We start from the raw sequence: 22,681 nt of genomic DNA on the forward strand, positions 1-22,681 counted from the left end.
CCAACGCATATTTTGGTGCAGAACCAGGTGATGATATATCACTTCTGCTGTTTTCCTCCTTCTGGAGTAAAAGATGGTCTATATTTATTTTTCCCTCATTGTAACTTAGGATCCCTCTCTTTGGCTCCTCTCTCTAAATGTCTCTTTTCTTCTCTTTTTAGCTTGAAATTGTTTCCCTGGATATTAGTTCTGTGTTTCCATTCTCACATTTTCTATCTATTTTTACCCTCCTGCTAAACAGAGCTCACTCACTGTCACCTAAGCATAAACCAGCCATGCTACCACCATCCCCATTACTTTGTTTTTGTCTGACCGACCCATTTCTCCCCAGCTGGTTCAAGCTGGGCCATTTGTTTTCCATGCTTAGAGTCACCATTCACTGGCATTCAAAACATATTCAAAATTGTCACTTAAATTATCCCATTGATTTCAGTAAGCCAAAGTTGTAATTTAGACTTTGCTATTTTTAAAACAAGTACAGAATAATTAACCTAAGCTCAACTGTAGGCTACTGTAGAATAATAACCAAAATTATAAAACCCTATAATAATCAATAATATACCCAGATATTTAAGAGCATGACCAGACCTCTTTTAAAAGAACAAGTTAGCTTTCAAAAATAGCATTCAAATAATAGCATATGGCTCTCCCTAATGTTTAATACTTTAAAAATTAATTGATGGAAATAAAATACTCGACATCTCACTTTTTCATTAGTTTGAGTATTATTTAAAGTATTTATATAATGTAAACCCATCTGATGTTTAGATTTAACTTTTTAAAACTGTATATTTGAAATGAGATAGAATTTCATTTCTGCATTATTTACTTGGAATTGAAACTATTTCCAGAGAGTCATTTAATTTCCTCTCCTGTTTTCAGTCAGGAAAAAAATCAAACTTTTCATTCCCAACTTGGTGAACAAATAGCATCGGATTATGGGTTTGTTGAATATGATTCAAGTGGCTTTTCATTATAAATAAGTGAATTTTAAGCTGGAATCTCAAATTGAACTAATCACCTGTTTACTATGATAATTAGAAAATACATTGATTTAATTGCATTTTCTTAATGTAAGTCATGACAACAGTCTTGTAAAGTTACTCACAGTAAATTGCCTTAATTTTAACATTCAACAATCATAATTATTATTAACAGTTCCCAGCATGATTTTTTAAATAACTAATAAAATGTCCAATTTTGTATTTTCTTAAAGTAAATGTTAATATGTTTTCGTCATTCAATATATGTACTTTCTATGTGGATAAATATAGTATATTCACATGTTAAACAAAATGTGTTTTCAGACCTTCAGGAGGTGGAAAGTACTGCCTTGGGGAAAGGAAACGGTATCGCTCCTGTAACACAGATGTAAGTAAAACCAAACTCTGCTATGAAAAATTGCATTTCCCCCAGAGCAGGGAGATTTTTAAAAATTATAAGCTTTTTGATCAGAAATCCATATGTGTGATGGTGACATTCATTTTTATAAAGTTGTTAATAATGAAGGGAATCAGCCTCAGGTCTATGAGTTCCATCAACAGGAGTCAAGAGGAAGAGCACCAGCACTAGGAGGAAATACCTTATGCCCCTGAACTGCCCTGGTCCCCCGAACACTCACAACTTTACCATCGCTATGTTTCTTGAGTCCAGCACAATTACTATGCTCTTTATCCTGTTTCATATTTGCCACTACAAGAAGCCCTAGACTCCCACATGTAAACCCATAGGCTCTGCATATCCCCTCTTCTGTTTCCTGCCCCTGGCCAGCTGCTGAAACTCTTCTGTGCCCTCAGGAATTCATGATCCACCATTAGCAAAATTCCTGACTTCTCTGAATTTTCCTTCCTTTCACCGTGTTCTAATGGAAATGGGCTGTCCTCTGGAGATACTGCTTCTTCTGCAGCTCTTCAAAGTTGGTTTTTTCCCTGGGCTCTTGAATGACTGGGTCTAAAAGTAGGTTGACTATCTTCTTTATATCTCATTACTTCTTCCAGATAAAATGAAATAAGTGATGCCCTAACCAGTTTGGCTCAGTGGGTAGAGCGTCAGCTTGTGGACCAAAGGGTCCCAGGTTCAATTCTGGTCAAGGGCATGTACCACAGTTGCAGGCTCCTCACCAGCCTAAGTCCTGGTTGGGGCCTGTATAGGAAGCAACCAATCGATGTGTTTTCTCTTACATTGATATTTGCCGGAGCCTGCCGGCATCAGTCGAACAGTACCTGCAAGAGGGGGAGAGGATGAGAAAAGACAGACAGAAAACAGAATGGGATCGGGAGGACTATAGCACTTCCCGCTTACAGTCCCGAGTTTATTTTTCACCATACTTTTATACAGGGTCAGTTACATTCCATACAATACATCATTCCTTTAATGTGGTAAACATAATGATACCCCTTTGTTTCAGGTTTCCTACTGACCTTTACACAAAGCTCCTTATCTTGGCTAAGATTCCAACGGCTATACCTGTACATACACCTCCGACTCCACTTAAGTTCCTTTCCATGAGATAATCTAGCCATGCTTCTTGCTAAAGGATAATTACGCTTATATGTAAACTGTGCTTGAAGGTTAACTAAGCTCTAGGGGGCAGAATGTGTGATTACTATTGTGCTTAAGGGTCTCTAAGCCTAAGGGGGGCAGGATGCATGACTAACCTTGGGAACAGGCAGGCCACTTTGTGAAACCTACCCTCTCAGGACTTTGTCAACTGAGGTCGCTCCCAACAATTCCCCCCTCCTTAAAAATTAAGCAGGTTGGGCTTTTAATTTTAGTTCATGTAGCCCAGTGCGCAGTGCAAAAATGCCTTTACCTACTCTACGCATAAGGTTCAGGCACACGGGCAATGACAGGTCTTTTTTCAGGCAGATTAGTATAAAGTAATGACTCTGGTCCAAGGCGAGAGATGTCATTATCTTTCTGAACCAGAGGAGTACCCATACTTGTTCCTAATTTCCATAACCCATATTGGAATTTCCTATTACTTAATCCCCATATTCCCTTATACATTCCCAGTTCTAAGGAGTCTGTCCTATTGGGTTGAGACCAGTTATAAATGGAGAAATTAGTTCCTGGGAGTACATACTGTACTGCCTGAGTACCATGACAGCGTTTCCAGGGCACAGCGTACGTGGCAGTCAGGGATTCTTTTTCACAAGGGGGCAAGTCCTGGGGTGGAGTGATGCTGATTACCTTTCCCTTCTTTCCGCTCAGTCCTTTAAGAAACACTATCCAGCCGGGAGATGCCATTGCTACAGAGTCCATTTGTAGACATCCCGTTATATCACCCTCTAATGACAAACAAATAGGCATTCCATTCCCTTGTCCAAAATAGTCAAAACCCACATGTAGTTCTGGTCGTATATGTCCATTAGAAGGCATCCCCAGGGTGTGAGTGTCATTCACATATACCGGAACTGACGGTCCGCCCCATTCAGCTGGATGAAGTAAAGGAGGGTCAGGAATGTAGGCCCAGTGGATGTCTCCTCGGACGCTCGGTACTTGGCAGCTTAGGATAGCCATCATTGCCAGGAACATTGAGACTCCTGTCTTTGGAGTAGAAGTCTGTATCAGCGTCTGTTCTGCTTCAACCGCCAACTTCTTCATCTGTCCCCAGTTGTGCACCGCCACTGTCCGCGTTGTCTGAGCCAGGTTGTAGGGTTGCTCTTGGAGAGTCAGTTGTTGAACTCCCTTGACCAGCTCGCCCATCTCCTGCGAAGCGCACAAGCCTCTCCGGAAGCCACCTCGCACTTTCGGCATCCTGGGGGAAAACAAAAACATGCCCTCGTCCCCAAATGAGCACGGGGTCTGGTCCATGCCATTGTCCAGTTAAAGGGTCCATCCACCTGACCTGAGCATAGGTGGATGCAGTTCCTGTATTCCAGAAATGCTGTGCAGCTGATCGCCCATGCACATCCAAAATTAAAAAATTAAGAATAAATAGAGTCTGATGTAATAAGATGTGGTGTCCGGGGATATAACTCCCCCCTTCTTATTTTTTGTAATTGTAGCTTTAGAGTGCTATGAGCTCTTTCTACTATCCCCTGTCCTTGGGTATTGTATGGAATTCCTGTTTTATGGGTAATATTTAGCTTCTGGCAAAACTGTTGAAAACTTTTTCCAGTATAGCCTGTGCCATTGTCAGTTTTAATACATTTAGGCTGTCCCATAACTGCAAAACACTTTAAACAGTGGGCTATACAGTGCTTACTTGCTTCACCAGTCTGAGCTGTAGCCATAATAAAGCCAGAAAAAGTATCTACAGTGACATGTACATACTTTACCTGCCCAAAACTGGAGATATGAGTCACATCCATTTGCCACAAATGATTAGCTTTTAGTCCCCTTGGGTTAACCCCATAATGAGGCACTGATTGAGTAGTAGGACAATTTGTACATTGTTTTACTATTTGTCTGGCAGCTTCCCTGGTAATTTTAAATTGCTGCCTGAGACTATTACTATTTTGATGATGCAGCGCGTGAGATTGCTCAGCCAATTGTTCCTGGGTATATAATATTATTCTAGTCACAATGTCTACCTGTTCATTCCCTTTTGATAACGGTCCAGGCAGTCCAGTATGAGCTCTGAGATGACCAAAGAAACATGGCTGGATGCGCTGCTGTAGGGCGCGCTGTATGTCTCTAAACATACTTTGTACTATGGAATTAGTTGTCCCAATAAAGGGAACAGTTTCGATTACTTCCATTGCTTTTACTACATACTGACTGTCTGAATACAGGTTAAATGCTTGATTTGGAACACATTGTAATACTGCTAAGATGGCACACAGTTCTACTACCTGCGCAGATGTATAGGTAGTTTGAAAAGTTGTTACTTTACCCTGAATACTGTAGGCTGCATTACCATTAGATGAACCATCAGTAAAAATTAACAAAGCCTCTGTAATAGGTTCTTTTTGTATTATTTTGGGAAATACAAAAGCATGCTGGCTTGCAAACTGCAAAAGTTTATTGTGAGGGTAATGATTATCTGTTTGACCAGGGTGATTAGCCATAGCTGCTCCCCAGTTGTCACTATGTTGTAACAACCAATCTACTTGCTGTTTGGAGTAAGGAAGACAGATATAAGGCGGCTCATGTCCAATTAATTTGCAAGCTTCAGTCCTTACCATGTGGATAAGAGTAGCTACTTGATCATAATAAGGTGTAAGTACTTTTGCAGGCGATACAGGCAGGTGAATCCATAATAAAGGACCTTCCTGCCATAATACTGCCGTGGGGGTGTGTTGAGTAGCAAGAATGTAAGCTCCCCATGGCTGAGAATAGTCTAAATATGAAACCTGCTGTTGACCAATAGCTGTTTCTACTATCTGTAAAGCCTGTCTGGCTTCTTCTGATAGGTCTCTGGGAGAGTTAGGATTAGAATCTCCCTTGAGGACTTTAAAAAGAGGCTTAAGCTGTCCTGTGGTGATTTTAAGATAAGGTCTTAGCCAATTAATGTCTCCTAGCAGTTTCTGAAAATCATTAAGAGTTTTTAACCCATCCTTTCTTAGCTGTATTTTCTGAGGGGTAATACAATTCTGATGTAAAGTATATCCCAAGTAAGAGAAAGGAGACTGTCTCTGTACTTTCTCAGGGGCAATGACCAGTCCCTTTTCTTTAAGCCCTTCTTGTAGTTGAGCATATGCAGCTAGCAATATGCCTTCATTCTGATAAGCTAACAGAATATCATCCATATAATGTATAATATAAACTTGAGGAAATTTCTTTCTAGTACTAATAAGAGCTTGTGCAACAAACTTTTGACATAACATGGGACTATTGGCCATCCCTTGGGGGAGAACTAGCCAATGATATCTCCTCAAAGGTTCCTGAAAATTAGTGGATGGTATACTAAAAGCAAATCTTTTACAATCTTGAGGTGCTAGGGGAATAGTATAAAAACAGTCCTTAAGATCAAGAATTATTTTGTAAGTACCTGCTGGAATGGCAGAAGGTGAGGGAAGTCCTGGTTGTAAGGCTCCCATAAGTTCTATTGTCTCATTAACCTTTCTTAAGTCCTGTAGTAATCTCCACTTTCCTAATATTTTTTTTAATTTAATTTATTTATTTATTTATTTAGAATAAATCTTTATTCAGATTATTACAATTATTTCTCCTTTTTCCCCCCATAGCTCCCCTCCACCCAGTTCCCACCCCACCTTCTGCCCTTACCTCCCCCCCACTGTCCTCATCCAAAGGTGTATGATTTTTGTCCAGTCTCTTCCTGAACCCCTCATACCCTTTTCCCCCTGAGAATTATCAGTCCACTCCCTTTCTATGCCCCTGATTCTATTATATTCACCAGATTATTCTGTTCCTCAGGTTTTTAATTCACTTGATTTTTAGGTTCGCTTGTTGATAGATATGTATTTGTTGTTCATAATTTTTCTCTTTACTTTTTTCTTCTTCCTCTTCTTTAAGAATACCTTTCAGCATTTCATATAATACTGGTTTGGTGGTGATGAACTCCTTTAGCTTTTTCTTATCTGTGAAGCTCTTTATCTGACTTTCCATTCTGAATGATAGCTTTGCTGGGTAGAGTAATCTTGGTTGTAGGTTCTTGCTATTCATCACTTTGAAAATTTCTTGCCACTCCCATCTGGCCTGCATAGTTTCTGTTGAGAAATCAGCTGACAATTGTATGGGTGCTCCCTTGTAGGTAATTAACTGTTTTTCTCTTGCTGCTTTTAAGATTCTCTCTTTGTCTTTTGCCCTTGGCATTTTAATTATGATGTGTCTTGGTGTGGTCCTCTTTGGATTCCTTTTGTTTGGGGTTCTGTGCGCTTCCTGGACTTGTAAGTCTATTTCTTTCACCAGGTGGGGGAAGTTTTCAGTTATTATTTCTTCAAATAGGTTTTCAGTATCTTGCTCTCTGTCTTCTTCTGGCACCCCCATAATTCTGATGTTGGTACGCTTAAAGTTGTCCCAGAGGCTTCTTACACTATCTTCAACTTTTTGGATTTTTTTTTCTTTTTGCTTTTTTGGTTGAGTGTTTTTTGCTTCTTTGTATTTCAATTCTTTGACTTGATTCTTGTGTTCCTCTAGTCTGTTGTGGGGTCTCTGTATAATATTTTTTATTTCAGTAAGTGTATGTTTAATTTCTAGTTGGTCCTTTTTCATATCTTCGAGGGTCTCGTTGTATTTATCGGCCTTTTCTAGGATATTCTTGAAAAGCCTTATAACCGTGGTTTTGAATTCTATATCCAGTCGTTTGTTTTCCTCCATTTCTTTCGTTTGTGATCTGTTTCTTTGACGCCGCATTTTCACTGCTTCCCTGAGTTGGTAGGGTAGATTTGTGTGCTGGGTTTCCTATATGGCCCAGTGGGTCGGCCTCCCCAGTTAACCTGAGGTGGACACTCTTGGTGCACCCCTTTGTGGACTGTGTGTACAGCCTTGTTTTAGTTAAGTCTTGATTGTTGTTGGTATCACTGGGAGGAATTGACCTGCAGGCCAGTTGACTGTGAGGATCAACTGTGTCTACGCTGGGAGAAGTTCGGTGCTGGAGACAGCCTTATAGGATTAGACTTGCCAAATTGCAAAAGCTTCTGTGCTCAGCTTGGATGGGGTGGAGTCTCAGGGCGGAGCAGACAGTCTTGGCTTCCAGTCAGCCTTGCCCTTGCGCGCGTGCGCGCCTGCAGACCTCTGCCTTCCCCGGCTCCCGAGTCTCCGCCCGAGAGTCCAGATTCACTGGCGCGCCTGCCTCCAGACCCCTGCCCGCTGGGGCTTTCCTGGGTCTCCCCCGGGTCTCCAAGTCTCCGGGTGCCTTTCTCTCTACCTGACAGTCCAGACTCCCCCTGTATGAGCCTGGGTCCACGGGGTTTCGCCCAGGACTGGGCTTCAGTGCAGTCAGAACTGGGGTTCAGTGCGGTCGGGGGCTTCCTTCCCCCTTCCGCCAGAGAAAGTCAGCCAGGCTCTCAGCCGCCCTTCCTCTCTGCGCGCACAAAGACCCTTTGCCGTACCTCCAATTCTCTGTGAGCTTTTCTCTTTCCTTCTAGTTGTAGAATTTTCACTCAGCCAGCTTTACTGTGGTTCTGGATGATGTCCGTTCTGTCTTTTAGTTGTAGTTTTGAAATTGTTGTGCGAGGCAGCAGTTTAGGTGCTTACCTATGCCGCCATCTTGGTTTCTCCCAAATTCTGATTTTTTTCTTGATGACAAATATAGGAGAATTCCAGGGGGAGTTAGAGGGTGCTGTGTTTCACCAGTAACATTCCTGATTCTCCATCACCAATGAGCCATCCTGCTGTTTGCAGCAGGCGGGATACAGAATCCTGAAAAGGCTCATCAGGTCCTTGCCTGATTTTAAATAAATCATCTGTTTGCCTTCCTGTAGAAGGCAATTTTTTCCATGCCTTAGTGGCAGCTGCATTGACCTGAGCATAAGCTCCAGGAGGATACTGAAGTTGGTTGTTCAGTCCTCCATAAGGTCCTTCTCCTGCTAGCATCTCAAAAGTAAAAGGAATATTTTGGCCTCTTTTTATTTCTGCTGTAGCTTGACACTGTTCTATAAATTCTGATTTCCACAACAGATAATCTCCTCCTCCCAAGCAAGCTCTTGCCATGTTCTTCCAATCATTAGGACGCAGAGCATCCATAGCTAAAGTGTCCAGCAGCGCCTCAGTAAAAGGTGCTGTTGGCCCCTACTGGGAACAAGCTACTTTAAGTTCCTTTAGTTGTTTAAATGGAATGGGAGAGTGATATCTCTGCATTTGTCCCTGATCATCTGGGCGTTCCAGTATGGGAAAACGCCATATGAAATCCTCCTGTGTCCTCATCCTTTTCTGCTGCTCTCTGCAACGTCTGCTGCAGAGGGGAATTTAAACCTAGCTTGCTAGGTCCCCAGGATAGCTCTTTATTTTCTGACGGAGGGACCCGTATTGGGCGCGGTTCCCCTTCATCCGGTTTTTCTACTTTTAGGACGGAGGGCTCCTGAGGCGTTCCTCTGCCAGAGGAAGGCTAGGACATCTACTTTGCAGCTTAATTGTTTTTTTCTCAGGTGGTGACATTAGCTCACAATTCTTTGGCTTGGAGGCCAGTCGTAACAGTTCTTCCTTAATTCCTCTAAGCCCCTCTTTCATTTCTACTACCTCCTCTTCCAATTTCTCTGAACAGTGTAGCCGTGTTAATTCCCTTTTTATCTCAGCTAATTCCTCCTCAATTTTCTCGACTGGGGGCTGGTTCAGTTACTGTTGCCAACACCCTCTGAAAGAAGAGCCAACCGTTATCATTATCATGATAATGAGCGGCTGCATCTTCTAAAGCCTCTTCTTCCTTGGGAGGAAGAAGATCCCAAGGCTCGTGGTCATACGGGTTTTCCTCTTTCTGTGCTAGCAGCACTTCCTGCTCTTTATTCTCTGATTTTAAGTGAGTGTTTTCTAGCAGTGCTGAAGGCTCAGGAGATTTATTAAGCCCCTCAGGAAGGGATAACTTTTCTAGGCTGGGGCAAGAAAGGTTCTTGTCTTTTAAAGACAGCCTCTCTAGACTAGGACATGATGGACTTCTTTGCCTCATTCCCTCATTCCACCTTTTCCCTTCATGGCGGGGGTCAAGACAATCCCGAAAAAGATTCCACAAAGAAAATGTATCCACAGGCACCTTCTTCGGGCCATGAGCAGAATAATAATCTTGTATTCTTTTTCCAATCCTAATCCAAGTCTCAAGATCCACAGTCCCTTCTTCTGGAAACCAAGGACAAACTTCTACTACAAAAGCCAGAAAGCGCTCAAGCTGTTTATGCCCTACCCTAGTTCCCCGAGCGCGAAGCATATTTTTAAGCACATGTACAAACAACTCTTTACTATTACTTTGTCCCATAATTTATCTCTTCTGACTATAAACTCACTGCTCCACTTACCTTACTCGGTGCACCTTCTTCTTAAATTGCAGTGTCCTTCACCATTTCCCCCTATATCAGGTCTCCTGTTCGGGCGCCAGAAAATGCCGGAGCCTGCCGGCATCAGTCGAACAGTACCTGCAAGAGGGGGAGAGGATGAGAAAAGACAGACAGAAAACAGAATGGGATCGGGAGGACTATAGCACTTCCCGCTTACAGTCCCGAGTTTATTTTTCACCATACTTTTATACAGGGTCAGTTACATTCCATACAATACATCATTCCTTTAATGTGGTAAACATAATGATACCCCTTTGTTTCAGGTTTCCTGCTGACCTTTACACAAAGCTCCTTAGCTTGGCTAAGAGTCCAACGGCTATACCTGTACATACACCTCCGACTCCACTTAAGTTCCTTTCCATGAGATAATCTAGCCATGCTTCTTGCTAAAGGATAATTACGCTTATATGTAAACTGTGCTTGAAGGTTAACTAAGCTCTAGGGGGCAGAATGTGTGATTACTATTGTGCTTAAGGGTCTCTAAGCCTAAGGGGGGCAGGATGCATGACTAACCTTGGGAACAGGCAGGCCACTTCGTGAAACCTGCCCTCTCAGGACTTGGTCAACTGAGGTCGCTCCCGACAGATATTTCTGTCTTTCCCTCTCTTTTCTACTCTCTCTAAAAATCAATGGAAAAATATCCTCCAGTGAGGATTTTAAAAAAGCAAAATAAGCCAGTCAAAGGAGGACAAGTATCACATGATCTCACTTATATGTGGGATCTAATGAACAAAATAAATCCAGAGACATGGAGGCATGGAACAGACTTGAATCTCAGAGAGAAGGGAGGGAGGGCCAGGAAGAGATTAACCAAAGAACATATTTACATATATTCGTAGCCCATAGACATAGACAATAGTGTGATGAATGCCTGGGGTGGGGCAGGGGTGGGTGGAGAGGGTTAAAGGGGGGGAAGGGGAGACATCTGTAATACTTTCAACAATAACAAAACACACAAAACCACAGCTTTTACTTTCATGTCATGAGACCATCACCCGCTATCTTCAGTCTAATCCTATACCTATTTTAATTCTTGGTTATGCCATAATTATGTAGATAATTTTCCAACATCTTGTAGATTTTTCCATAAGCATACAAACCTATTGTTACTTCTCCTATCTTGAAAAAACAAAAAGCCAGCCAGTTATTTCCCCACGTCTTATTTTCCTTTGTAACAAAATTCCTCAATAGTGTTGTCTAGCCCTAGCTGGTTTGGCTCAGCAGGTATAGCGCATGCCTGGAGACTGAAGGGTCCTGGGTTTGATTCCAGTCAAAGGCATGTGCCCAGGTGGTGGGTTTGATCCCCAGTGGGGGGCTTGCAGGAGGCAGCCAATCCATGATTCTCTCTCATCATTGATGTTTCTATCTCTCTCTCTCCCTCTCCCTTCCTCTCTGAAATCAATAAAAATATATTTTAAAAAGTGTTGTCTATACTTACTGTATCTAATTCCTCTTCTCATTTTCTCCTAAAATTGATCCTGTCAGGTTTTTGCCTCCATCATTCAACTGAAAATGTTCATGTCATATCCACAAAGCTCCTCCCCTGCTCTCTTAGCTAACTTTCTTCATGTTTTACTGGATATGAGGCCACATGCCTACTCTTAAACCAGCCATAGGCAAAAGGAATGAGATTACTGTAATTGGTTTAGTCTAATCCAGATATGCCTCTAATGGGGTTAAGGTCACATTCCCTGAGAGGTAGATTCCTGAGCAAAAATCAGAACTCTGTTAACAAGAAAGTAAAGAGTAATAGATATTGGTTATGCCACAGGTGTCTGTGTCAGAGCTCTTTAAATTTCTATCTTTGCCATAGTACCCCCTTATCTGAGCAGGATACAATCTGAGACCCCAGATTGTACCAAACCATATATATATATATATATATATATTTCCACCCACTCCCATACATACATACCTATAATCAAGTTTAACTTACAAATTAAGCACAGTAAGAGAGTAACAACAATAACTAATAATAGAATAGTTATAACAATATACTACAATAAAAATTATATAAATATCTCTTTCTCAAACTATCTTATTGTACTATACTCACCTTTCTTCTTGTGATGGTGTGAGATGATATGCTGGACAAAGGGGTGGAGTTGGGATTGTGTGAGATTTCATCATGTTACTCAGAACAGAATTTAAATTTAAAGGGAATTTAAATGCAATTTAAAACTTATGAATGGTTTACTTCTGGAATTTTCCATTTAATATTTTCAGACTGTGGTTGATCTTGGGTAACTGAAATTGTTGAAAAGGGGGACTACTGTATTGGTAGAGAAGTAGCAACAGAAGTAATAGTAGTAGCTGCTGCTAACATTTATTGAGTACTTAGTATCTATCTGACCTATTATTTTACCCATATTTTCACCCCATACTGACAGTTCTCCTCAGTCGTGACTTGGCTTGGTAAGACATTTTTAATTTCAATGTTTTTCAACATAATCTAGAAACACTTTGATAATTTAAAGTTTAGGTATAATCTGTCTATTACAGTCTTGTTTCTGCAACATAAATTAACTCATAAATGATTGAATTATTTTGTTCCATATTCTGTGCCACTAAGCAATACACCAGCTGAAATCAAATTACATTGACATAGTCAGACAGAGGAAGTTTGTGCTGGACATGATGACCGTTCATCCCACATTCTTCTTTCGGCTCAGTTGGCGGCATGCTCTGTGGTTCATGTCCTTATTGTTGTTTCTGCCTGTTCTTTGCACTTTGGCCTCTTGTTCTTACAAACTAGCAAGCTCAACCCTTCCTTATTAACTTTTTCACCTTTTTAATAAGATAAAATCCTATAGTTACTCCAGCATTTTTTTGGTTAGGAATCTGCCATGTATTTTTAAAATCGTGCTAGTATTTTCTTAGAATTCCTACGGTTGGTGGTTTGTCTTTAATCTGCCCCCTAGTGCTATTTTCCCTTTAGGCTTGATATTTTTAGTTTGCAATTTTGCAGAAAGAGATTTTTCAGAAATGTGTGTATCCTATTAGAGCAGAAACTTACAATTTTAAAAATCTGTTGTTAAACTTTCTATTCTATAGACTACTATAGGACAGAGAATTTAATAATAAACCAGAAGGGTAATTGATCAGAATTAAGATTAAATAATGCAAGCAAGACTTCAGTATTTTCCAGCTAACATAGAATGGGTGTTTCTATAGAATTATAGGGCTTTTTATGTTTGTGTCCTGTAAGTTAACATTTGTACTTTTTCCTAAAGGTATAATGCCTTAAATGTTCTTTTATTCTGTAGTGCCTAGATGTCTGTTATGAGCTACTCTAATTTAAGGGAGTCAACAGAGTATACTTGTCTTTTATCAGATCAGCCTGCCTTAGTGCATGTTTTACACAATTTAATACTATGCACATTATATTTGGTGGCTCCGTGAATAAAATCTGAGAGAAAACTTTCCAATTAGTTAAAATCAATTTGACAGCCGAGAAATAGAAAACAATGCATAAATATTTTGGGCTCCGTCATTTGTGATCCAAGATCTTTTCTTGAGATTTAAAGAGAGGTAATATAAAGGATGAATTCAAGTTATCGTGGAAGCATTTTCAAATTAGTGTCCAGGATGAGATATCAGGCGGTCAAGCAGTAGGACCACCAGGGCTCTTTATTTAGTGCCCTGAATCTTTGAGGCTTGCCCAGTGCTTTCTCATTTATGCCCTCATGTATTTGATCCATCCTTTTTGCATTCCTTTTAAGATCTTGCAACCATTCCACATAACTTACAGTTTCCAATACAGTACAGCAGTCTTGATCTTCTCCTTTCTGTGATTGGCCAGCTGGTATTATAGATTACTGCTTAGTTTTCATATTTTTACACATAATAATAATTATTACTAGTTCTAACTCTCTGATTAGAGTTGAGTTAGCTTGTGCTTACTTCAGCAGCACATATACTGGAGTTGAGTTAACTTCATTCAAATCACAACTGAAAAATAGAATAAATAAGAAAATCACAGGAAAAAGAAAATAATATAAAGCTAGGGCCAGTACCTTAAATGTGTACCAAAAGATCTTTCCACTTACTCAAAGTGGTTCATGAATTTTGCTCTGAGTTTCCCAGTGACCCAAGTTAAGATGCAAACACTATCAGTTCTAGAATTCATAATGTCTAGTAGCCACGACAAAAGGAGCTATATCCACAAGGCAACACTTTACTATTTTGAAGATTTGATACTCCTCCTTCGTGGATCCCTGCACTGTGGTAAATCACATTGTATCACATAAAGTTAACAGTACTCTGTTTGCCTAGATTACAGGAGAAGTTATAACCTGGAAGGAATGTAGACCAAACAAAAGTGGCAAGCACAAAAGGATAGCCACACGTTCTCCCTAATTTTATCCTCACCACAGACATTTGAAAGGTATAGGAATGGTAGGAAGAGAAGAGTGAGTGTTCCAATTAGTTCTTGTTCTGCTTACCCCAGTTTCAAAGAAAAAGATCCACGGAGATAGAACAGGCAACTTATAAAGAAAAATATCTCCATGCTAAAATAGGTCAGAAAACAGTATCCAGCTACAAAATTGGCCTGACCACTCTCAACAGCAACATAACCAATCCAAAGGCCAAAGTATTCACACACGAGACTGAGGCTGATTATCTACAGTAGGATCTATTAGATGGGCATCAGCACTGGTCATGCTCAAAAGCCTTCAAAAGAATCTAAACAAGGACTCTTTCTTTGACATCCACATGACGGTTTGTCTCCAGGACAGACTAGAAGGTAAAGACAATAGCTATGGCAGAAACAAATGAATATGCTTTTCATTTTAAAACTACTGAGAAACTAGGAACATTTATTAAAGACATATAGGAGAATTGGATGAAATTTGGTCTTACCATTAAATCATAAATTATAATAGAACTAGAGGCCCGATGCATGAAGATTCATGCGAGAATGGGCCTTCCTTCCCCTGGCTGCCCGTACTGCCTTCCTACTCCAGCCCGGAGCCACCTTTCCACCTTCCCACGCTGCCCAGAGGCCGGGAGTGGCTGGGGTGGTACAGAAGGCCTGCACTGTCGCCATGGCGTCCCGCCCCGCCCCCCGGCCACTCAGCGCCTGCGTATGCAAATTAACCCACCAACTTTGTTGGGTTAATTTGCATACTCCTGATTGGCTGGTGGGTGTCGTGAGGTACAGTCAATTAGCATGTTACTCTTTTATTAGGTAGATATTTGAGATCATAAGTTAATCTCATAGGTATGGCCATGGGGAACTTGGTTTTGTGGAGCAGAATTTTATGGATGCACTGATGTTAAGAATTCATTGGTTAAGGCCATAGTTCCCCTCTTTGGGCATAGAGATAATTGATTGATAAGGTCCTGACAGTTTCTATAAATGTGTAAAGGTAGGAACTAACTAACAGAAATAAAGCCTCCAGATCTGTGCATTATCTGCTGAAAGGTGTTGGCTCAAAAATTTATTTTTTATTATTATTTGTATGGAATCTCCTTTTTCTGGCATACAAAATTTTGACTATTAATCAGGCATTTCTGCCATCCTGAGCAATTTTTCATTCTAATGTCTTAAAACTATCATGCAAAATGTTCTAATAGGGTAACCATTGGTGGACATAGTATAACTATTTTCAATAGAATTTATAGGTGCTGTGAATACCTTATTTGATAACTTGATTTTTTTTGTAAGAAGGAAAAATATGGCTATGTTAAGTTTATAAGCCAAATTTTATATCAAAGCCTAAAGAAGAACTATTACTATGAAAAGGATTCTTCTACATTTTTAAAAAGAATTTCCTGGTGTTTCTTAGGTGTTTCCCAAAACCAAGAAAATCCTTGTGTTTGGTATTATTTGTCGTTATGCGTCTGCTGATAATGTGACTAGGATAGAACTCATGGTGAAAATTCAAGTTTTCACTTTTGTGGGATAGAAAGTTATATTATTCATGCATCTTAAGCATTTCACTTCCCTCCTTTATTTTATGCATCAAAACTATAAAAAATTTTAGAATCAAAGTGAGTTTTCCAGGTCATCTGTGGTCTGTTCTAGAATTTAAGCATAGATTGTACGGTACCTGGGTTTCTTCTCAGTCAAGCTGTGCTAAAGGGTATGTTATTCTGCAATTGTTTTCTTCTTCATTCCATTGCTTAAGGTCATTAAGTGGTATGATTATCGCATTGGTTGTGGTACACAGAAAAAGCATAGCCTTTATTTAGAGGTAGGATTGTAGTGAAAAAGAATGGACTTTGTATTTCTATTGACTTAAGCTGAAATCCTGACTGTAATACTTGTTGCTGTTTGACCTTGGCATGACACCTAACCTCAGGAACCTTTGGGGAACTCCTGTATGGATGGAGTTGATTATATCAAGCTTGCAGGGCTGTTTGAGAATTAAAAGAAGGAACACTTGCAAGCTATCTAGTGCTACTCCTAATACTGAATGTGAACTCAATACAGAGTACACATTAAGTATGATTTACATTTATGTTCTATAGATGAAAAAGTACTTTCATGCATTAAATCCTCAAATCACTTTTATAAAGAGGAAGGACACGTCTTTTTAAAAGAAGGAACAGGTTCGTACCATGGAAGGGATTCAGTAAGGTAGAATTTCTGAGACTGTTCTAGAGCTCCCCTAACAGAAAGAGACCCTGGGATGTGGGTGTTTCAAGGGAAGCTTCTCTGAAAGAGTTTGGTCACCTTTGACACTGACCGTCTAACCTTACCCCGCATCCGAATCAGAGAGCTGAGAGCATCCTGAAACTACCAACCTTCCCCCCAGGGAGAGGTGTGGTGCCAAAGTACAGAGATGATCCATTAACTAACAGTTTGTAACTGTGTCCCAAGTTATAATCAGAAAACAAATTAGTATCAGCCACTTTATCCTCATAAATATTGTACATAATATACTATTATATGTGTAAAAAAAAATAACAGGACCAGTGTCATTACTCTTCTTTAAGTATAAATTTTATGGTGTGCATCAAATTTTGAAAATAAGTACTAGGTTTAAGCACAAAAGAGAGCTTGCTTGTTCATTTTGTTCTTAAAAGAGATGTTTAAAAAATTACCAAGTAAAAGTTATTTCTTAACATATAGGCTTAGGGGAAAGGGATATGTTATGGATAGATGGCATTTTAATTAAATTTTGACTCTGCAAGGTACATTAGAACTAACTTTAATTTTGAAAACTTGCATAGAAGATTATCGTATCAAATATGTCAGCTAGATTCAAGTTTGGACCATGCGGGTTTATCAGGCTTTTGTTTTTCTTTAAAAGTAAATGAAAAGTGAAACTACAAAAAAAAAAAAAAATCAGAAATTACATGGGGGACAAGAGATAAGAAGGTTGGATCAAAACTGGGGATGCAATGATTCACTATTTGCATTGAACACAAAATTTAACATTGGAAATGCCCTTATGTACTACTTTTTTTTTTTTTTTTAATATATTTTTATTGATTTTTTACAGAGAGGAAGGGAGAAGGATAGAGAGTTAGAAACATCGATCAGCTGCCTCCTGCACACTCCCCACTGGGGATGTGCCCGCAACCAAGGTACATGCCCTTGACCAGAATCGAACCTGGGACCTTTCAGTCCTTGACCAGAATCGAACCTGGGACCCTTCAGTCCGCAGACCGACGCTCTATCCACTGAGCCAAACCGGTCAGGGCATTATGTACTACTTTAATGAGATAATCAGGCAGTACCTGAAAGCTAGGAAATCTGGAATTTTGTTGGCAACTTGTAAGAGAGGGTGTGGAAGCAAGGCCTTTTTAAACCCACGTGGCATTTTTCTCTGTGTAATTTAGAAAAAGATGCCTGTCTGGGTGAATGAACACTATGTCCCTTCTTCATAGACCTGTGTCAGGTGCATGGCTTGCTCAAGAGAGCAAGGGTTGGAATCCAAACTCCACTCATGCTTCCCCAACTAATGGGGCATTACTGGCTAAGAATATGTTGCTATCCTGGAGAGGAAGAAGAGAATTAAGTTTGGGAAGTGTAGAGGGTTGTTGTAGTATAATAGTGGAGAAGTAAAACTGCATTTGATATGAAAGCAAGAAAGGAAAAAAGAGGCAGAAGGTGAGAAAGACATAAAGAATGTAGAAGAACAAAATGCCAATATTGTTTATTTTGCAATTTTCCCTGAGTCATAGGAATCCTGGTATCTTCCCCCTGCCCATCTCCTTTAGGAAGAGGAGAGGGGGAAGGGAAAGGGGAAAAAGAGTTTTCATTCTCAGCCTGCTTCTCACTCTTTATTACCCATAAGACACAGTACAGGATTTTCAGCATTTTCCTCATTTGCAAAATATTCTGGGTTGCATTTCTCTTAAAGGTATGGGCTTTTGGGGTATGTTTTGCAAATGAAAATAAAGAAGGCACACATGGATTTTTGGACTTGCCACAGTCACCCTGTTCTTCAGGACAAAACCATGATTAGAACCCCAGTAGTAGAAATACCCCTGGAAGGTTTGTCAGCAGAAGCTAATATTTCTTTCTATAGCAACTTTTATGCCCCCAGTGAATTATTCTTTTTTAGATTTACCTACCAATAAAAAAGGATTAAGTCAAAAGGAGATGCTTTTAAACTATCAATAAAATTGGAAACATAAGATAGTCTGTAGAATGTGCTAACTTAACATAGATCTCTGAGAAATGGTGATAAAAGTGATAATATTTTAAAAATTTCTTTGAAAATACTAAGACCAAAAGTTGCTGAGACCTGCAGCTTTGCTCTCTGGATTTTTGTGGGGCCCTGCTGGTCGCTTTTTAAAAGGAGAGGATGCTTGATTAGTGTGAACACTGGGAGGCTGGAAACCTGTCAGGCTTTACAGAAAGAATTTGTTGCTTGTGCCCATTGTTCTCTGTTAGGATTTCTGCACAGTGTCAGCACTTATAATCCCTAGGTAATTTAAAAAGCATTACTCCTTAAAATCTCTACTCTTTTTAAACAAAAACCAAAAAAACATATTTTATGTAATTTTTCCTTAAGAAATTAACTCTTCTTTGATCACTTTCTTTGGAACCAGCATCTACAATTCCTACTGAGCTTATTTCTAATCAACACAAATTCAGAGCACTCAGTGAAGGAAACATTGAAATCGGGAGAACAGAACACTAGCTGGATATATATATTCTAGAACCAGAGAGCATGAGATCAAGTCCCCAAGTCCACTACAGTTCCCTAGGCCCTCCCATCCTCCATGCTTGGCTGTGAACATCGGGGCCTTGGCATTTACTCTTTCCCGGGAGCACTCTTTCCCAGATGTGAACATAATCACTCCCTTAGTTTCTTTTAAATCTGCTCCAATGCCACCTTATCCGAGAGAATTTCTCTGACTATACTATTTAAAAGTTCCCTCCCCCTCCCTGTCAATCTCCTTAACCTGCTTTGTTTTTCTTCTTTCTCACTCCATTACAATGACCTCCATGAAAGCAGGGAGCTAATCTGTTTTGTTTATTGCCTCACATCCAGAGCCTAGATCATATGTGACACATAGTAAGCATTTTACATACATTTGCTGAACAAAACAAAGGCCAGTTCTTGGTGCTTGTTTTAAGGGGGCTGATGATGAGTTATGATGTGCCCTTAGGAAATCCATTAAGGTCTAGATACCTTTCAGTTAGGGGTTAGATTTGCTCAGTATGGATCCAGAAGAAAAGAGCAAGACAGATTTTGGCTGAATGTAAGGAAGAACTGATAATAATTGTAGTTGTCTGAAAAGTCCTTGATATTTCTGTAGATGCTTATTCAGATTGTGTGACCATTTGGGGGATAATTATAGAGGACATTTAAGCACAGTGTACAAATTAGGTTATATTCTAACATCAATTCTTAAAAGTGTATGATTTGGTATTGACTCAAAAATTAATAATCAAGTTTGGTTCTTCTGCAAAGTGCTGCCAGACAGATTGTATCTATTATGTTAACACCTAAAGCAGGGGTTGGCAAAATCTATTTCCTAGGCCAAATTTGGCCCCTCACCTCTTTTTGTAAATAAAAATTTATTGGAACACAGTCATGGTCATTTACATATATGTTTATGGCTTTTTTTCACATTATAATGGCACAGTTGAATAGTCACAACCAATACTGTATGGAACACAAAAACTAAAATATTTACTATGTTGCCCTTTGCAGAGAAAGTTTGCCAACCTCTATACCCCTAACCAATTAACTATGGAAATATATCTGTATTCAGCCTACCAATTTCCTCCTCTTCCTTCTTCATCATTATTGATTGTTGTATGTATCAATAAAGATACAACCATAATAATATAGATCACTCAGAATATTTAAGTAGAGGGAATTTAATGCACATAATTGGTTTCTTGGCAATTGAAGAGGCTTGCTAGCCCGTAGGTCAGGGTCAGCAGAAAGATGCCACCACTCCTACCAGGGAGACTCAGGAAGGAGGTAGTTTTATCCGAGTCCAGAGGCTGGAAGCATAGCAGAGGGTGGAGGTGCGGGGCTTTTGTTTCCTGAAGTTAGAGCCGCAGAAATGTTCTTCATCTGCCTACGATGCTTCCTGAGGTAGAGAGGAAATGAGAGAAATACCCTGGCTTCTCCCACGCGTGCCTTTCATTGCCTACACCTAACCAGAAGTCAACTGGCACGGGAGCCTGGAATATGGAGCTTGCAGAGTTTGTTCCCCTAAAATACAGAGCAGAGCAGGAAAGATGAGGGATGGGATATGGATGCCTGACCCAAACACTGCTGCCAGTAGTTATTCAGAGCTAACATGTGCCAAGCTCAGAGCTAAACGTTTTACATGAATCTTCAACTGGGAGGTCAATACTAGTTTATTGATGAGGGTTGGAAAATGAAGTACATTGCTCAAGGACATGAATTAAACAAATGACAACGTTAGAATTGAATCCAGGATAGTCTCACTCCAAAATTCTTATTTTATAAGAATTGGCCCTCTTATTCTATAAATGAGGGGAAGAAAGTAGCTTGGAGAAGATAAGAAACTTACAGCGGGGAATTACAAGGCTAGGTCCATAGGCCAAGTTACTCCTGTTAGGTCTTTGTGGATCTTAACAGCTAAAGCCTCCCACTTACTGTAGCATTTAGACAGTGTCCAGAGGAGGCGCCACTCAGGTGAGGGAGGTGTCCTTGCATCCTGAAGCTATTACTAAGCAAACCTTTTTATACCCAGTACTCGGTTGTAAAATGGGATTATTAATTACTACTGCCTCATAAGAGTGTAGACAAAGATTCAATGGGTAATACGTCTCGAGACCTCTGAACAGTGTGCCCAGAGTAGGTGCTTACTAAATGCGAAGTCGCTGTTGTCATTGTTAATATTTTTATTATGCTGACACTTGGAGTGGTTATTCTAGGAAAAGAGTGGGTCAGAAATTTTTACAAAATATTATCCATTGCTTCATGAAACAGCCATATCCTCCTATTGGACCTTTTCTCTTCTAGTTAGGAGTGACATTACAAGATAATTAGGAGAAGGATTTTTGTTCTTAAGTGAATGGCCCTCACGATACCTTAGTTTGTTAATTTGAGGCTTTTTTATGTACCAGTGCTTTTCTATGAAATGTTATCTGCTCTTGTGCTTCCATACAGTTTGTTTCATCTAGGATGGCCTTTTCCCAACTAATTCCCAACATACGACCTTTCCCTTCCTGTCCCCATGGCTTTACTTGGCTTTATTCTTAATAGTGCCCCCACCCCTACCCCGAAAGTCCTTTTGCTTAACCAGCTCAATTCCTACAATATCTTATAATGTTACAGAGATTAAGTTTTCATAATACTTTTATTATAATTATAATACACTCAAGGTTTGCTTCCAGAGGAAAAGTTTTCCCTATGATTAGTCACATGACACATTGATTGTTTGCCTTCATACAGCACCTATAGGCAACCTGCATCATGCCGTCCTGTAAGTACTGCCTGCAACAGTGCTGTGGTTTGTCTATTTGTATCTTGTTTCTCCAACTAGGTTGAAAGCCGTGAGAACTTTTAGGTAGTCGGTGCTTTACAAATACTTAAGTTTTATGTGAAAACTTGTACCTATAGTTAAAATTATTTGTATTTTTAAAAATTGATAATATTTACTTAAAAACTAGTCTTGCTGCATGGCAAGGCCACTGACAACTCCCAGTCCTTGTGTGAGGTTCACTGAGAATGGCGAGGAAAGGAAAGCAGAAGCCCACTCTGGAACAGGACAGCAGAAGCACGTTTTTCCGGAGTGATGCACTCTGTAGCCTGTGGTTCATACTCAGTTGGCATTTTTTTAAAAGACAGGTAAAAATGGTGATTTGGCAAGCAGAAACGTTAAGTTTGGCGTTGCACTGTCATATTTTCACGTGCAGAAAAATATTTTAAAATGCTGGGCCCATAACAGAATGTAGACCTGCTCTCTCTGTTTCCAGAATCTGAGGCTTTGGACTTGATATGCCAGTAATTTGAACCACAGTATATAGGAAGTAATGGTGACCATGCAAATATTTGCACATTGTGGTCTATTATTTTTGCACATGCTTCAAGAGACTGCCTTCAGAAAACTGTATACAGCACAGTAAATGTAGAGATCCCAGGGAAGGTGGTAAAAAGCCTGAAAATGATATCTGAGAGTGTCTGTAACACACTCATTATTTATTCACAATTAATAATTTTATCTAATGACTTGCTCCATTCTTCCATATTTAAACTGAGTGTTTCTCGATCAGTGTTTCAAAAACAGTAGCTTCATGTTTTAGGTGCGACAGCTGCAGAACTCTAAAAGATACATCAATTTAGGTCATATTGTTCAAACACTGTGAGATGGTATACTTCTAATGCTTTATG

General features: G+C 39.9%; 2 protein-coding genes across 2 annotated transcripts in view; one reads left to right on the top strand and one right to left on the bottom strand.

The window, feature by feature from the left end:
• The window catches only part of ADAMTS6 (ADAM metallopeptidase with thrombospondin type 1 motif 6), a 236,695-nt gene that overhangs the window by 142,729 nt on the left and 71,285 nt on the right, over positions 1 to 22,681 (top strand). Inside the window, exon 14 of the mRNA XM_080678095.1 lies at positions 1,308 to 1,371. Within this exon, the coding sequence (XP_080534221.1) occupies positions 1,308 to 1,371 (64 nt within the window). The remainder of the gene's footprint in view (positions 1 to 1,307; positions 1,372 to 22,681) is intronic.
• The window catches only part of LOC308253057 (uncharacterized protein), a 47,186-nt gene continuing 26,773 nt past the window's right edge, over positions 2,269 to 22,681 (bottom strand). Inside the window, exons 2-3 of the mRNA XM_080678094.1 lie at positions 9,855 to 9,971; positions 2,269 to 3,760 (exon numbers count right to left, since the gene is read on the bottom strand). Of these exons, the coding sequence (XP_080534220.1) occupies positions 2,818 to 3,759 (942 nt within the window). The 5' untranslated portion in view covers position 3,760; positions 9,855 to 9,971 and the 3' untranslated portion in view covers positions 2,269 to 2,817. The remainder of the gene's footprint in view (positions 3,761 to 9,854; positions 9,972 to 22,681) is intronic.

The sequence above is a fragment of the Plecotus auritus genome, assembly GCF_963455305.1.
Source record: "Plecotus auritus genome assembly, chromosome: 7".
In the NCBI taxonomy this organism is placed as follows: Eukaryota; Metazoa; Chordata; class Mammalia; order Chiroptera; family Vespertilionidae; genus Plecotus; species Plecotus auritus.